This window comes from Microplitis demolitor, chromosome 1, assembly GCF_026212275.2.
Source record: "Microplitis demolitor isolate Queensland-Clemson2020A chromosome 1, iyMicDemo2.1a, whole genome shotgun sequence".
NCBI classification, from domain to species: Eukaryota; Metazoa; Arthropoda; class Insecta; order Hymenoptera; family Braconidae; genus Microplitis; species Microplitis demolitor.
In genome coordinates, this window is record NC_068545.1 from 1,204,496 (window position 1) to 1,222,568 (window position 18,073).

Consider the following 18,073-nt stretch of genomic DNA (forward strand, 5'->3'; position numbering starts at 1 on the left):
ATTCAATTGAATTGTCATTGAACTTATTTTTCTCTCGAAACTTTTTAACTCGACCTCTGAATTATTCAAATTACCACCGACTCCACTATTCTCTTCGATAATCAACGAGTCATATTGCCCACCATTATTACCATCATCACCTTTAATTAAATTTTTATCTGAACTAATTTCTTTAAAATTATCAATTCCCGCCTTTATTTCCCGCCTCTGCTTTCGAATCTTCTTAACTTTCCCTTCATTTAAATTCTTGGCAATTTTTCCCGAACTGGATCTCGGACTCGAATCGCCATCAGGACTTTTACCCTCTTTAAACGGACTCATAGGCCGTGAATTGAATTCATTTGAATCAATTTTAAATTTAAATACTTTGACGTTGTCATTTGATGACCTGTCTTTTTTTATTCGATAGTTTTTTATTTGTCGCGGGCTCGGAAGTCGCTCCTTGAGTTCGCTGTCATCTGTATCATTATTGTAATTATAATTAACATTGCTAATAAAAAGAGTCTCAGTGGATTTATCAACAGACTCGTGCCTCCGAGCCCCTTTCCTCAGAAAATGATCCCGCGGATGAATGATCGTGACCAATTGATCCCGTTTTTCTTGGTACGGATCCGCGGGTTCGGGAATAAGTTCAAAAAAACTGTGATTATATTTTTCGCTCAACCGTAAGTCCGTTTGAGAGTCGATTGAACTGAGATGCAGGGAATTGAGAACAACATTTCCGGGTGCCTGGTTACCGTAATGTTGTTTTAAATTTGTCTCTATCAATTTGTGTCTGTAGTAACCGTAGTCGTATGCGACTGAAATAGGATAGTCGGTAGAATTGTAATTGTGGCCGTGGTGATAAGAAGGATTTATGTCCATGGTAAAAGTACTTAAATAAGAATTTTTAATGTCCGGTGATGAGTTTACATGACGTAGGGGGTAACGGCTTAGGCTTTCGTTGGATCCTGATGTTGACGAGGATATCGGCTCGTGGATGTGACGTCGGGGGTTGTAGGGATCAAAGGAAGCGAGTGGCTCTTCTACATAACCCTGATTTAAATATATTATTATTATTATTATAATTATTATAATTATAATTATTATTATTATTTGATACGTACGAGGAAGTACTGAAGCCGGGTGATCAAAGGGATTGATAAGAGGAGCGCTATTGTGATAGCGAGAATTATTTCAAGGAGAAACGGGGGTGAAGATTGAAGTGTCAAAACTATTTGCTTTGGTACTGAGTTCAACATCACGGTGATTTTTATATTTATACTGTGATAAATTTTTTGATAAAGAAAATACTGACTTCATTATGATCTATGCATTTAATTTATAACTGATATTTTTTTTTTTTTTTTTTAAGAAAAAAATTATGAATGAGGTTACAGATAATTTATTTATTTGACTGAATATTGTCTTTTGTTTTTAATTTTTTTTTTTGTGAATTTAAAAAACGGGGTAATTAGAATTTTTGAATAGCGAATAATCGATTAGGAAATTTGAAGTCTGGTATTATGTAGTTCTGGTGATATTTTGACAAGTGAAAAAAAATATATATGTAGGACATATAAATCAGTAGATATATGTAACATATATATTTTTTTATCCGGGGAAAAATTAGAACCAGTTTCCCATACTATAAAAAATCGGAGTAAATTTGAAAAAAAAAAAAATTTCAGGAAATTTTTTTTAATCTGACAGTTTCTGAAAAAAAAACTATGGATAGATATTTTTAATTTTTTTTTTATTAGTTTATTCTGACATTTTTAGGATGTATGGACAATTATTACATAATTTTCATATAATGAGAGATTTATTTATTTTTATTTCAATAATTTATTTATTATTTCTTAGTGGTACTTCGTAAGATTCGACTTGTGTTTTAATTCAACATTTAATCATTTTATTTATTTAGTTTTTTTTTTTCTTACTCCTCTTTTAAAATTCTTACACAACACTCTTTCACAAGATAATTAAAACAAGATGTCAATACAATGAGTTCTAAAGTAATAAACATTATCATCATCATCATCATCATTATCATCATCATCATCATCATGAAGTAATAAATGAATTAATTAAATACGTGCGCTTCAGATTCATCAATAATCAATTAAACATTTATCTTTAATATTACGATCATTATATTATTATCATTAATCATTAATCATTACAATTACAATTACGATATAACGCTATAATTTTTTTATATCATCATTTTTTTTTTTTTTTTTCATTTTTATTTTTTTTTTAAATATTAATATTATTATTATAATTATTTTAATTACTGATTTAATTGTATTTTTTTCATTCATTAATGATAGAAATTACGTTACAATGCAGTGTATGTATGGCGAATATTCACAAAAAAATGAAATTTTTAAACTTTACCGCGAAAAATTTGACACCGCGTGAGACGTAAGTCTTTGTCGTTAATAATAAATTATTTGATTAATTAGGTAAACAAAAATAGTAATTAGACCGCGGAATGTTAAATTAAAAAAAAAAAATTGCTGAAAAAAATTTAATTAGTAAGCTGCCTATTTATTTAGAGTAATTAAAAATAAATAGATATTTATATTACGGAATGCTGTAAATATAAATTAAAAATGGAAGCATATAATTATTGTATAAAATAGCAAATGTGAAAAAAATTTTTTTTTTATAGATTTTTAAATTAATTGTTAATTAACTTGCGCACAATTTTACTATCACGTTGCAATTGTGCAATTGAATAATAAATTTTTCCATTCAATTAGAGTCAATTAATTAATTACTTAATTTAAAAAAAGGCGTGTGCGTTAATGGTATGCGTGTCGTAATAACAATTTAATGTGACTAGAAACACGAAATATGACAATTATTTTAAATAATAAAAAATAATTATTATTGATTAATATTTATTTTGTTAAAGTGTCAAAAGTTATTTTCATATATGACAATTATAATTAACAATTAAAATTAATAATACTAAGTTTTTAGATTCAAAAAATATATATATTTAAATTAAACTTTTTTTTATGAGAGTGAGTGTAGCAGACATCAGATTAATTTAAAATTATAAATAAATAAAGTAAATAATTAAAAAAAAAATATTTACAAAAAATGCACTTGTTAATTTTTTAATTTTATAAATGTGCATTTTTTTAAAATTTCATTCTATTAATTACTTACTCTATTAATTAATTATTTAAATTTTGTCTGTCTGCTACTGTCATACTCATTTTTTTTAAGAATGTTTGTAGTGAAATGCATTTTTTTTTTTGACAACTCAAGTAAAAAAAGTTGTGACCCTATTTTGGGACAAGAAAATTCTTATACTCGAAATTTAAAAAAAATTTAATTTAATATTTTAAATTATTTATTAAAAATTTGTGACCTATGGCACGAAAATCATCAATGAATGTTTTAGACAAATTTAAAATTATAAATAACTAGTGTAAATAATTAAAAAAATAAAATTTACAAAAAATGCACTTATTGATTTTTAAATTTGGTAAATGTGCATTTTTTCAAAATTTTATTTTATTAATTATTTAGTCTATTTATCAATAATCATAAATTTGTCTGATGCTATATTCGCACTCATTAAATATAGCAGACATTAGACAAATTTAAAATTATAAATAATTAGAAAAAAAATATTTTTAAAAAAACGCACTTATTAATTTTCAAATTTTGTAAATGTGCATTTTTTTTAAATTTTATTTTTTTAATTATTTACTCTATTTATTAATAATTGTAAATTTGTCTGTCTGCTACATTCGCACTCATGATCATCAACTTCTCAGACATTAATATTAATAATAATAAACTTAATGCGTATATTAAATGCTCTATAAATTTTTTTTAGTAAAAATATTTGTCTGCAATTGCAATTTAAAAATAAAACTAACGGTAACTGATATTAATTTATTTAATAAATTAAAAATTAATGTCACAATTATTTCAGTAGAATGGTAACTTGCAAAAAAAAAAAAAAATAGTTAGACTAGATAGAAATTGTAAGCATTGGCGTAACGTAAATCTCAAAACCTCATATATATTTATATTTATATTAATAAACCCCAAAGGTCGCTTATTAATTTAAAAAAAAATTCCAAGGCTTAATTATAGAACACCCTCAAGAATTTATAAATAAAAAACTTATTATTAAAATTTTTATTTAATTCGCAACCTTCAGGTCTCCATTAAATTTAAATTTAAAAAAAGCGCGGGATAAATCGACGATTCAGCAGACTTACGACTTACGACTCGCGACCGCAATTTTTTAAATAATTGTCTAATAATAATAATTATTTAAAGTTCTTCTCCACCGATCTAGCAAATGATGGCACATTTACATCTCACACTTAAATAACCACTCATACATTTTACAATTTAAACTAGTGTAATTAATAATATATTTTTTCTCATGTATACAGAGACATCACTTACTCAATTTTTTTTTTTTTAATATTAATTAATCAATTAATTATATATTTATATATTTATATATATTTATATATAAGTAAATAACGCAATGATCGGTAGATTCTTACAAATATATTTTTATACTTCGCCTGTTATAATTATTATTATTATTTGGAAACAACGTAGTTTTTTTTCCTGTCTGATATTTTTTTGGTATTCCTTAAAATCCATATTTTATTATTTTAATTTTTTTACCCACCATTTTATCCGCGACGTTTACGCGTCTATTCATTAGTTTAATTTTTAATTATTTTAATTAAAGATCCATTATAATTAGACAAAGGCATGGATCAAAATCTTCCATTGAAATGCAGGCTTATTGTTTTTAAATTACTTATTTTTTTCGAGATACCTTAGTGGTCATAATTTCGGTAAATCGGCAAGCGTGGCAGTTTTTTCTATTCAAATTTTTAAATAAAATAATAAATCAATGTAATTAATTATTTAATTAATTAACAAATTAAATTTATAATTTTATTAAACTTTAGCCCGCACTTAGTACTCAGTATAATTCAGTTCGTTTCCGTTTTAATAATTTAAGTTAGTGCATTTTTATAATTGTGCTTTTCAACCATAAATTTAACCGACATTCGAGTTTATTATTTGTACGTTTATTCAATTAATTTAATTTAGTTTTAAATAAATTTAATGAAGCCTTTTATTACTCAATATAATTCAATATAATAATAATAATAATTTCATGCTCATTGGCACGTTTTTTTTTCATTCTTTTATCACGTGAATTCAAAAAAATAATTATTAGTATTCAATTAATAATCAATCAATTAAATTTACTAGAAAAAAATTTGTGCATTGTGTGCGTTAATTGCATAAATAAATAGTAAAACAAAAATCTGTACTTTTTTTTGTGTATTCAGCACTGAAATTGGAGTTTCAATGCCTATTTAACCAAATTCTCACCGAAAATTTCATCCCCAGGGTAGAAAACATCAAATTTCTGTCGCTTAATTAAATTCTTTCATTTCGGTCTCGTGAAAATTAAATTTTTTTACAAACCTTAGAACAATTATAATTATAATTAGTATTCTTAATTAAAAACTTGGATTGAAACCGACTGAAATCATAAAAAAATTTCAAAGGGGTTCAATCGTAATTTTCAATGGGAAAATGCGCTATCGGTCTGAAATTTTTTCTTTTAACCGACTCTAGATGTTTGATTGCAAGTAATTATTTTAAAAAATACAGAGAATAAAAAATTTGTGTAAAAATCAACAAAACTCGCGTGTAAAATCGGTCAGCAATTTTTTTTTATGTGTGATACTGACCAGTGTTAATTTTCTAGAATCTAACCTCAAATTTTTCATCCATTCAAATTCTGCCACAAAAATTACCCACTAATTTTACCACAATATTGTGTTAAATTTACACACATATGTTAAATATTTAACTAAAAATTTTTGAGTCATGTGGCGCGCAATAAAACACAAATTCAAATTCGGTGGCAGCAGTCGCCTTCGGCTCAAGCTAACCTCGCTTATAAAATCGTGTGGTTTTATCCTTCAGCATACAATTTTCTGTTTTATTATTAGAAATAATTAAGAAATAGAACAAAGCGTCAATATAAATACATAAAAATAAAAATAGTAAATGACAAGAGATAAATAAATATAACCCGATGTCGGTGTGCCCTTTGTATTAATTAATTAGCGTTTGTTCGACGCGGATAACAAACTTATCCATCACGATTGGATCAAGGCGTGTTTATTATTATTATTATTAATTAAATAAATAAATTTTATTTATTTTATTTATTCCGTACAAAGCAACGGTAAAACTCGGCTTCGATAAATAAAATATTTAATGCGATTGTCCTGTATGTTTTATTTTTATAAAATAAAAATATAAATAAAAATTTTAATTTAAAGCATTTTAAGTCCTTGTTAAATCTTTTTTTTTTTATTTCATTTCTTTATTGTTAATATCATTATTTATTTTTATTTACTGAGAATTAGAAGCACGAGTTACACGTGCGATACTGATTGCAAGTAATTAAATTAATTACTCGCGTGATGACAATTAATCGATTAGCACGCAGATAAACCGTAGCTGCTAGACGATCGATGTTTTCTTTTTTTAAAAAACATACGTCTGTATTTTTCTCGCGCTTACTGTTTTATTACCAAATAATAGTTGTGATAGTAATAGTTCATTATTATTATTAATAATAATAGTTATAGTAATTATAATAATTATAATAAATTTCTAATAAAGACCGCAACCACGAAGATTATTGGCGATAATTACGTCTGTTACTGCGTCAAACACAAATTGAATGTTGTTTGTGTCCGTAGCGCAGGTCATGTGGCAGTAGATCTCCTTTGTGGTCGACTTATTTTTCGCTTCAAATTGCGCCTGAATGTACGCCGCAGCTTCACTGTACTCTTGAGCTCCTGTTTATTAAATAAAATTAATAATAAATTTTGTTTTCGTGATACCAGCAATGGAACTTTAAGTTTCAGTGTCAATGCCACGAATTAGTACACAGAAAAATAGTAGATTACATACCTAGGGAGAAAAGTCAGACATTCTAACCCACGTGTAATTGCCTACCTTAACCGAAGGCATTCCTACCTTTTTCCATGGTGTGCATACAATTTTTCACCAGATCTACACTTTAAAGTTCAAATTTTTGCCTCTGTTCGTGGGAAAAATAGCGCATGCGCTAATTTTAATCATTAGTTTTCTTATAAAAAGAAAAAAATGACTTTCTTCTCTATAAACAGGGCGTTAATTCAAACTTGCGGTACAGGTATGGTGAGAAATTGTATACAAGGTGTGTAATCTACTAATTCTGCGTGAAGACTAGACATTCGTAATTTAAACTTTGACACTTGTCATGCATTTAATAGTAATTTCAGAGCATGAATTTCATTTACGTATGTGACAGTTATAACTTTTAGTGTGAAAATAGTATTTATTATTTCTGCTTAATCATAAATTACACATGACAATTAACGATTGTGTAAATTAACTTGGAACTGACTGGCTGCTAACACTAAAACTTTAAGTTCCAATGCAGGTAATTAGGAAAAATATTCTGTCTAACTCGGGATGAAAGACAATTTCAGCGGGTGATGTCAGCAATTCTGGTCTGAAATCGTCTTGTTTCATCCCTTGTCACATAATTTACTATTAAATAATTTATATTGTAAATTATTTAACAAAAATACATAATGAGGAAGTAAACTCACCGTTGTATTCGGGGAAGCAGATAGTAAGCGATGACTTACGAATCTTTTCTTCAAACAAATCTTTTTTATTCAAAAATAAAATAATCGAAGTGTCCGTGAACCATTTGTTGTTGCATATTGAGTCGAATAATTTAAGACTCTCTTGCATCCGATTCTAAAATCAATATTACAGATAAAACATTCAACTGAGAATATATATATTTTTCGATTATGTAAATATTTATGTAACTGAGATAATGTTTATTAGTTTTAAAACTGCGCGGCTAAAAATGGATTTGTCTTTTTTTTCATTTTATAGCTATTTATAATAGTTTTGCAGCCATTAATTGTGAAGGTTGAATAGAATTCGCAATTATTTTCATGGGGAAAAAAAATTATGAGGATTTTTAATTTATTGTACGTCGGAAGGGAGTGTCAGAAAAATCTGCCGGGATTTAGACACTGGGTATTTAGGTTTTACAATTTTATTTTAAATATTTTCAGTTACTTGATACGTCAGATTATTTTTTATAAATATTTTTTCAAGCTTAGGTCCATAAATATCAAGTTATTAAACTTGTAAATAAATAATAACATGACTTAAAATTACGACGGTTAAAAAAAAGTATTTTTATGGTGTGTTGTTATTAATTTTCCTGGGTAATAAAAGCTCTAGATTATTTTATTCCTGCAGTAGATGTTTTAAGATTATAGAAATTAAAGCGTCACGCGGTTGCTCGTACACCGATTTAGATTTATTTAATCCCTACTTGGGTAATTAGTTAGCAAAGAGTAGACAAAATGTCCATATAAATATTTATAAATAATAAAACCCTCAAAGGAAGAAAGTCAGCAAATATTTAAACATATTTTTTGGCGAGGAGAAATACCTCAGCCCTAAATAAAATAATAAAATAAATTACTGTCTAATAAAATCCATAAAATAAAAAATAAAACGTTATTACGCTCAACAAAAGTTAAATTTATTATTCAAAAATTTGAGGTCCAAGCTCTAGTTCCAGCCCTTGCCCAATCATGCAACCCATCGCGTTCACTTGGAATCAATCTCCCAACTCTTTACTGCCTACCCCACCTCTAATTACAATTTGTCAGGCCTATTAAGTTTTAAAGTTACCATCAGAGCATCTCGATCATAAATAATTGATAATAAATATCTCGACAAGCCATTAAAGTCACGTAACACCCGAATAAACGGTTAGCTATCATGTCGACTGACAAAGCCCACACTTTACTCGATGTTAATTGGCTCATAAATATAAAAGCTGAATGAAAGCGGTCTATTAGAGCCATACAACTGACTTAGACTTTAACTGCTACACCTAATCCTGTCAATTGATACATTGACACCTCGTTACCTCGATTTTATACGTTATAATGTAATACGTGAATGAAAGTCTTCCCACACGATCTGACCCAGCTAATTGATCCCTTCATTACGATTCATTCTACTCACTCTCCTACGAGCTGTCTCACCACACACTTAAATACTCTCCCACTATTTTTATTACCATAATTAACTATAAATAATTACAAAAAAACTCTTCATTCCATCTCATAAATTTATAATTATCAATTACGATAAATTATTCCATACATAAAATTATTTTGAATGGCCAGTGAAGCTTGGGCTTTAAAATATCATTTTTTTTCCAACTATAAGACACATCACGGAAAAGTGTCTCATCTATAGACTATAATACACAAATAATATCTACATATATTTATATAAATATAAAAAAAGCAGTAGAGTAAATCCAGAGACATTTGCAGCCTAGTTTTTTTATACTATAAGAGACTCTAGACAATGACGTACATAAATTATAATTATTAAAAATATTTATAAATATATCTCATTACTAATTCCAAGAGAACATATTTTTATACGCCTTAGACTATTAACGCTGAAGACTATTTTAGATTTTCAGTGTTTTGATAAAAAAAAATTGTACGCCCTTTGGCTTTAAAAGCAAAAGGGCATTTAAATATGTCCTTTTATAATTAGTGGTGTGATATGTTATTAATTAAATTAATTGATTATTAATGTAAATAAATTACCGTAGTCTCATCTTCATGTAAAACTTGATCATATTCAGACATTGCCACACAGAAGATAATTGCCGTGACGTCTTCAAAGCAGTGTATCCATTTTTTACGCTCACTTCGCTGACCGCCCACATCAAATAATCTGGAGACAAAATAATAACACATATTATATATATATATATATATATAAGCCCATAAACCAACTTGCATATCTAACAAATTTATTAAGCAACCAATTATTCTATTTAACATTTCACCGCTCATACTACTCATACTATTTATAACATATATGAACACTGAAAAATTAAAATCCAGTTTTTACGCCCGTACTTGTTACACATGAAAATTATTTTAATTGTTCAATTAACATAATTAATTCATTTAATTAGAGGGTTTAATAATTTATTATCAATCAGCAGATTAATAGTTGCAATTAAATAATTTTATTTTATTTAAAGTAGTGAAATTAATTGAAAATATTTAAATGAAATTATAAATTGTTGGATAAAAAAAAAATTTTGTGGTGTTGAAAAAGTTTTAATGAAAGATCTGAGGTACCAATAAGTCAGTAGAGGTATGAATATTTATATTTATATAGAATATGTATATAAAAAAGCACTTGAAAGAATGAACTTACTTAAAGTTGAGGTTCTTGAAAGAAAAGTGTACTTCAACGATTCCCGTTGTTTTGACTCGGGTCCTCAAAATATCTTGCTCCGTTGGCTGATAGTCTTTGGCTCCTAATCGATCTAAGTCGTCCAAGAAGCTGTAATAAATCAAATTTTTAATTACTGCTCTAAAATAATTTAACTCTTCACTCTCCAGCTTAAGCCTCAAACAAAGTCTATATTTACAAAAGAAACGACTGAGTAGACGAGTATTAAAAAACCATAAGTGAAAGTAAATCGATAAGAGTAAGACGTCTTCAATCAAGTGTTACAGCTTCCATATCAATGAGTCAAAGTAAAAGCTAACAAACGTGACAATCTTATATTCTAAGACATACAATCACGATCTGGATGACGTCTACGTGGCATCAGCCTCCAGTTGCTTTCCATGCTGCCCCCAACCCCCTGTGCCAGGTAATTTATTACCATTCCCAGTTCCTGGTTCCTAATTCTCATATTTTTTTCCTCACATAAATATCAGGATCTAAAAATCATCAGCCCAATAAAATAAAAACCTTCAGGTCAAACCAGCCCGGAATTCAAAGTAAAGGCAAAGGGTAGGGCGGCGCCAGCATCAGTAACTTCACCACCACGTGACACGGGCGTGGCGTGACGTCATTCCAGATCAATACAACAGACTCCTATCCACTGTGCTCAACTGCTCGACTCAACTCTTAACTTATCTATATATATATATATATATATATATATATATATATCCACGCTCTACATTTCTACATGCAATATTATACCATCCATCTCTATCCTTTATATTTCATCCGAATGCCGTTCCGGCATCTCATCTTCATCTTTATCCCCGATAGATATATAATACCCAGACCCAAACCCACCTACGCTTGACATCCACCTACGCTTCCTACTGCCACAACTAGTGTAACGTACTGTAAAGTTAGTAGTGTAGTATACTAGCAATAGCAATAGCAATATCACTTTACATCTCAACCGTACGTTTCTCACTCTAAGAAAATTAAATGTCGTACGGGATTTACCCTACTCCAGAGCTACACCTACCGGCTTCAAGGGAACGCGGCCAACAAAATCCCTTGATAAACTTCTGCTACAACTCTTCATTTATATACATCTATATATATTTATATACTTAAGTCGCTAGTTGTTTTGTTTTTCATTTAAAACTGACACACATGGAGTTCATGGACCAAATTTCCCAACCACACATGACCTTCATGTATTAAAAAAAAAAAATACAATGTAATTAAAAAAAGAACGTACTATTTAGCAGAATCGTTCAATTGGTACTCATTACTTCTTCCAAAACATTCTTGCACACCGGCATCAGCCCACAGCCTCTTCATAGCCGCTAATAATTCTTCACTAAATGGTTCTGTGTCTTCCATTCGCTGGATGACGTCAAATACCATTTTACCATCAGTCTGAAAAATAAATAAACAAATAAATAAATATTTTCTTTCCTCGCTATTTAATAACTCGAGTTTATTATTTTTGAACTTAATCTCGAATGACTCCGTCCCTGTTACTTTTAAGTGTACGTGTACATACACTTGGTATGTTATAATATATATATGTATATATATTATAGAATTGAATGCTTCATTCATAAGTTAAGATAATCGTCGAAGCGTGGCAAACCACATCCACAACGGGACTCAATGTCTTAGCGCCGCAATGAGTAATCATTGTAATGTTTTTTTTTTTTTTTAATGTGAGATTAACTAAAAAACTCGCTCATATTTTAATACCAATATTGCCAGCACTTTTTTTAGCTACTCAAGTAGTTTTTTTGAGCTTAAGTTTGCTAAGTAAAATTGATATCAAGTGTGTAATTTATTTTAAAGTGATAATTATAATTAAATATTATTATTATTTATGAGCGGACATCAGACAAATTTTTAATTATTAATAAATAGAGTAAATAATTAATAAAATTAAATTTTCAAAAAATGGGCATTTGAAAAATTTCAAAATGAATAAGTGTATTTTTTGTAAATATTTTTTTTTTCAATTATTTATTTTAAATTTGTTTGATGTCTGCTACATTCATACTCATTGATAATTTTCGTCCGCAAATTATTTTTTAATTTCGAGTATTAATTTTTTTGTCCCAAAATAGGGTCACGATATTTTTTATTTGAGTTGATAAAAAAAATAAAAATGCATTTTACTACAGACGTTCATAAAAAAAAAAAAATGAGTGAATGTAAGACAGACAAATTTAAAATAATTAATTAATAGAGTAATTAATTACTAAAATAAAATTTGAAAAAAATGGGCATTTAAAAAATATCAAAATTAATAAGTGGATTTTTTGTAAATATTTTTTTTAAAATTATTTATAATTTTAAATTTGTCTGATGTCTGCTACACTCACACTCGTTAATTATTTACTTATACCGTAAGTAATAAATTTATAAAATATAAAAAGGGCATAACTTTAAAACGGTCGAAGACCTTCAACCTCGACCGTGTACTTGCTAAAGTTAATTATTTCACCTGTTGCAATTGCGCGCTTATTTAAATAAATTTCTATATTAAAAAAAAAAAAAAAAAAAGTGAAATTACCTGTCGTTCATTTGATGAAAAATTAATTTCCAAATTTGGCATTGCTCTTAAAATAGCAACTAATGATTGTATCGTATTGCTGTACACAACAGGCCTGTACTGCTTAAAGTCTTCCGGTGTAAATCCACTCTCGTGAATGATTCTATTAATAATTTACATATACATTTTAATAACCATTAATTCCATACTAATTTTTTATTTTATTAATATGAGTATTGAAAATTTTTAAAAAATAGACAAGATCATAATTGTCATTAGTAATTAGTCATAAGTGATAATAGACATGTTTTAAAAATTTATATGAATAAAAAGAGAATTTACGTAAAAAAAAGTCATATATATATAAAATAGTGATAATTTTGAACATAAAAGTTTGTCGAAAAATATTATGTCGCGTGTTTTTACAAGCATGCTTCACTACAACTGCTCACACTAGACCTCAAGTGCTAGTCTATGTGTCTAGTTATATATATGCTGGAATATAACGTGTTAATATCGATCTCTTCTTTTATATTCGCGGCGGTAATATAAGTAGAGGATGAGTCCGCAACAGTTTGTTCGTTTATTACAAACTCTTTGTTATCAAATATCTATTTTTGAGCTTAAACCCTTATCTAACTAATCAATACTCATATTAATTAATTTATCTATCGAACATACTTCATCTGTTTCACGATCGTACTTTTCCCAGACTCTCCAGCTCCTGAAAAATAAAAAAATAAATCATTAGAAGACAGTCAAAAGTTTGAGAATTCGAGCAAAAAATTTAAATATTAATGGAGTAAAAAATTTCATTGCTAGTGAATTTGTTTTATAGGCGGATATGACGTAGAAGCGGAACTTGCTTTCCTGCTCACCGCAGTCTCCCTTTTTTTTTATTTAAAAAGCTCTCGGTTAAGTTGCCTTCTATAATAGACTATCGCAATTCTCAATTCTCATTCTCATTCTCATTTTACATTAAGCTTTACTCTATTCTATTCCAATACTCGATTGTAAATCCGTGTTTAATAAATAGTAAATAAATATCATTTATTTAAAAAAAAAAAAACAATAAATTTAAACCGGAATAAAAAATAAAATTTAAACACGTTAACATTAAATATAAAAGATATAAAAATATGTTTTTTTCATGTAAGATTTATCGGTATTGTTATATATTTTTACAGACGACCTTCATAAATTTTTATTTAGAATAATATATGTAATAAAAATTTTAAATCTCGATTTCATAAAACGTCTGAGAAAAAAATGATAAATTTTTGACTGCAAATTTATTAATTAATTAAATGAATTTATAATTAATTAATTAGTGATTTGAAATGAAAAATTATTTATTTTATTATTTTAAGAAATTAAAATAAACGGAAGTCAATTGGGTTTTAAAAAATAAATAGTGTACTTAATAATTTAAAATAATAATAAATATACTAAGCGAGACAACGCCGACGTCAACTACGTCGACGTAAACGTCGACACATGCTAACAACATGTTATGTATTTAAGTTGAGATTTTTTTTCCCTTTTTTTAAACAGTTCATACAATTCCCACATAATGGCTTCATACTTTTCAATACCTATAGTAATAATAATAACAATGAAAAAAAATCGTCCTAAATAGATCATTAAAAATTTTAACTATTGTATGAAATTTTTTAAAAATGAAGTAAAAGACCTAATACCCGGTATTTATAAAGAATAATCCCATATACTAGGTCTTTTATCAGGATACTGAAGTAAACCGACGTCTACAAATTTTTGGATTTTTTTTTATAAGTGATAGATTACAAAAAAAAATATTTTTAAAAAATGCACTTGTGGTTTTTTTAATTTTCTACATGTGCATTTTTTTATTTTATTGATTTATTGAAAAAAAAATCCAAAAACTGTTAATTATCTTCTAACTTCAAAATCATTAACCACGATACTGCTCAGCTTACGTTTATAAATTTTTGGAATTTTTTAATAAACGACGGATTAAAAAAAAAATATTTTGAAAAATTACACTTGTAGCTTTTTAAATTTCCTACAAGTCCATATTTTTAGTTTATTTTTCTTTTTAATCCCAAGATCATAAATTGTCTGTTAACCAGGATCGCCTTTAATCTAAATTAATAATTAATAAAAAATACCAAGAAGTAGAAGTTTGATGTCCTTGGCAGCTTGCAATCCATCTTCCTTAAGATTTTTTTCGATCTGTTTGCTGCGGGCCAAAGCGGCCCGCTCTTCCGCAGACATGGCACAGCCCATTTTACTACACGTTGCTTTCACAAACGCCACCCCCGTCTCTTTTTATTTTCACCCCTATCGCGGGACGGCAGAGCCCCCGCCACTACGTACTCCTAGTAACACCACACCAACACCACTCTTTTATTTTATTATATATTTTACTATATATTTATTATTACTATTATTATATTTAATATATATATATACAATATAATAAAGAATACACAATCGCGCACGCACCTACGGCACCTACGTGACGTCTCTCCTTCTCTTTTCTTCCTACCCCTGTTACACCCGTACTTCTTACTACCCTATTCAATATATACGAATATATATGTATCAATATATATGTCGTGCACCTGATTCACAGAAAAACTTCTTCAAATAATCATTTAGTCACCCTTATGTTTTATTGATCTGCAACAAAAAAATGACAATTAATTAACCGAATTTCTTCTACTAAAAAAAAAATTAATGTGGAGCAAGTGGGGGTAAAAAATTATGGGTTACCTGTTGCAAATAAAATATGTATATATGTATATATATGTAAGGTGTGTTGCAATAAAATTATTTAGTGTTAAATGTTAAAATTGTGGATTTAAACGTCTGCGTACTGTGAAATGACCTCTTGTATTCGGTAAAAAAAAAGTTAAATAAAAAAAGACGGTAATGGAGAAAAATATAAGAAAGAAAGAAAGAGAAATGGTATTTAGTGCGCATGAATGCAGTCAGAGCGACAGTAGAACCAAGCGGAAGAAAATAAAAGAAATATATCTATAGATATATAAGCGTCGAAATTTTGCTTTTTTTTTTTTTTTGGTTTAATTGACCATGCAGGGGTTCTATGAAAATTATGCGATGACGTTCAATTGTGATACTGAATTTACCCTACGTCTGATAATTTTTAGATTTTTTTTGAATAAAATGAATTTTGAAAAAATTGCACCTGTAGTTTTTTAAATTTTCTACATGTGCATTTTTTTAGTTTTTTTTTTTCGTAATTCATTATGTGAAAAAATAAATTCAAAAATTACAAACTTCAGGATCATGTTTAATTATGATACTGGTTCCCTGACGTCTACTAATTTTTTGATTTTTTTTCGATAAAATAAATTTCAAAAAAATTGCACATGTAGTTTTTTAAATTTTCTATAAGTGCATTTTTTTAATTTCTTTTTTTTTTAATTTATTCGTTGTAAAAAAAATCCGTCAATTTCAGGATCACGTCTAATTAATAATTTAACCGTAGCTAATTAGTTATTCAGTTTGTGAATAAAATGACTATTTTAAAAATTACTGATTGATAACTCACTTGATAAAATCATTGGCAAGTTGGATTGGTCCGCGAAACCCCCGATTCAAATAAATGTCACGTCAATATTTAAATACGCGATACATTTGCACGTTAGCACACACTGCACTTGTTTAAATATTTAATTATTTAATAATAAATATTATTATTATTATATTAATTGGTAATTTGTTATATTTATTAAAATATAAGGGGTAGTTTTAAACTCGGTGGTTAGTGTGTTGTATTTGATCGATAATTCAGAGGAAACTCCGGACCGGCACAGCCCCTCGACGTTTTTCTCTCTGTCACCAATCGCTCAAATAATCTCCCGAGTTTAATTGTACTTACTTACAATTATTTATTTATTTATTATTAATTAAACTGGGGGTAATGTATAAAAAATAATATCAATAGTATAAATATAAATAAAATATAACTCACTACCGAACAGTTTTACAATAAACTAAAACTCCTCGCACCGTTTCCCCACTCAGTGATTAATTTATCCATTTAAATATTTAAGTAAAAAGTCACCCCCTATTACTCGCGAGCCGTCCACGAGTACGACGGGTGTAAGATGGATTTTTAAATTTAAACTCTCCTTTGACACTCACGAGATTCAGAGTAAGATGAAGATCAAAATTTATTATTACTGTTATTTAATTACCGCTTATTAATTTAAATTTGAATTTCAATTTTAATTTTAATGATAATAATTTAAAATTTATAAGAGTTGCGGGGAAACGGATAGGATATGATACAATAGGAGAGATAAAAAATCGACTCGTGAACTTTTGACAGCAGCAGTAGCAGCAACACCAGCAGCTAGTGCTAGACGCGTATATTCACTGGAGATTTCACGACTGGAGCGACCTCTCGCCCCGCCCCACCCAGATCTTTTTTACTTACATCCACATACACACCACCCACACATATATTCATATATATATATATAGATATTTAAAATTTCATAAGTATATTTAAACTCATACATGCGCCGATCTTTGAAAACTGATATATGTAGTGTAACAGATGCGCATACATTGGAATATAAATATATGTGTATATATATGTATATATATGTCATATATGGGGAGATATGGATGTATGTGTGTGCAGATGTTCATAAAACTACGAGGGGTCTGTATGTATGAATAAAACCGATAGTACGGTATATATATGTGTATATGTATATATATATATATGTATATATATCTATGTGTGTGTAATGTGCGCTTGTGTGCAAAGAGTGTGTGTCATCCCGACAACGCGGCGACGACATCGATCGATCCCCAGCCAACCCCTGTGACTAACCATCTCATGTTAGATTGGTGAACTCAATTCACTTCATACAATATATATATATATATTTATATAGATGTATATAAATATATGTGGTATGTCTGTAATGTAGAATTTATAAGGATGTATAGGAGAATGAATATCAGCGCCACTTATTTTTAAACCTCGCGCGGGAATTTAAAATTTGAATTTCAAATTTCCCGCCAGATTTATAATAATTGTTTACTAGTGCGATTTAACAAAAGAAATGGGTTTTTAATATGAAAATAAGGTAAAATTTAATGAGAATTAATATTTATTTATTT

At 28.1% G+C, this 18,073-nt stretch overlaps 1 protein-coding gene across 3 annotated transcripts; it reads right to left on the reverse strand.

Moving 5' to 3' along the window:
* Positions 1-1,751: 1,751 nt before the first annotated feature.
* On the reverse strand, positions 1,752-17,284 carry LOC103569719 (guanine nucleotide-binding protein G(o) subunit alpha). Of its 3 annotated transcripts, XM_008547192.2 has the most exons (10): positions 16,485-17,284; positions 15,413-15,589; positions 15,076-15,285; positions 13,607-13,649; positions 12,947-13,088; positions 11,639-11,799; positions 10,357-10,485; positions 9,732-9,861; positions 7,677-7,830; positions 1,752-6,875 (listed from the first exon to the last, which is right to left on the reverse strand). In XM_008547192.2, the coding sequence occupies exons 3-10, from the start codon at positions 15,191-15,193 to the stop codon at positions 6,688-6,690; spliced, it is 1,065 nt and encodes a 354-aa protein (XP_008545414.1). In that variant the 5' UTR covers positions 15,194-15,285; positions 15,413-15,589; positions 16,485-17,284; the 3' UTR covers positions 1,752-6,687. The 3 variants fall into 3 exon arrangements, with proteins under 3 accessions (XP_008545414.1, XP_008545420.1, XP_053592923.1); XM_008547198.2 differs by having other exon boundaries at positions 15,076-15,589; positions 16,908-17,284; XM_053736948.1 differs by lacking the exon at positions 16,485-17,284 and adding an exon at positions 15,683-15,791 and having other exon boundaries at positions 15,076-15,589.
* Positions 17,285-18,073: the final 789 nt, after the last annotated feature.

What these genes read in the sequence shown, in the direction of transcription:
- LOC103569719 (XM_008547198.2), bottom strand. Translation starts at nt 15,193, where the DNA reads ATGGGCTGTGCCATGTCTGCGGAAGAGCGGGCCGCTTTGGCCCGCAGC. An exon ending in TTTCATCAAATGAACGACAG is followed by an intron (nt 11,800 to 12,946) that starts GTAATTTCACTT and finishes TTTATTTTTCAG; the next exon opens with ACTGATGGTAAAATGGTATT. An exon ending in TTGAACGATTCTGCTAAATA is followed by an intron (nt 10,486 to 11,638) that starts GTACGTTCTTTT and finishes GATTTATTACAG; the next exon opens with CTTCTTGGACGACTTAGATC.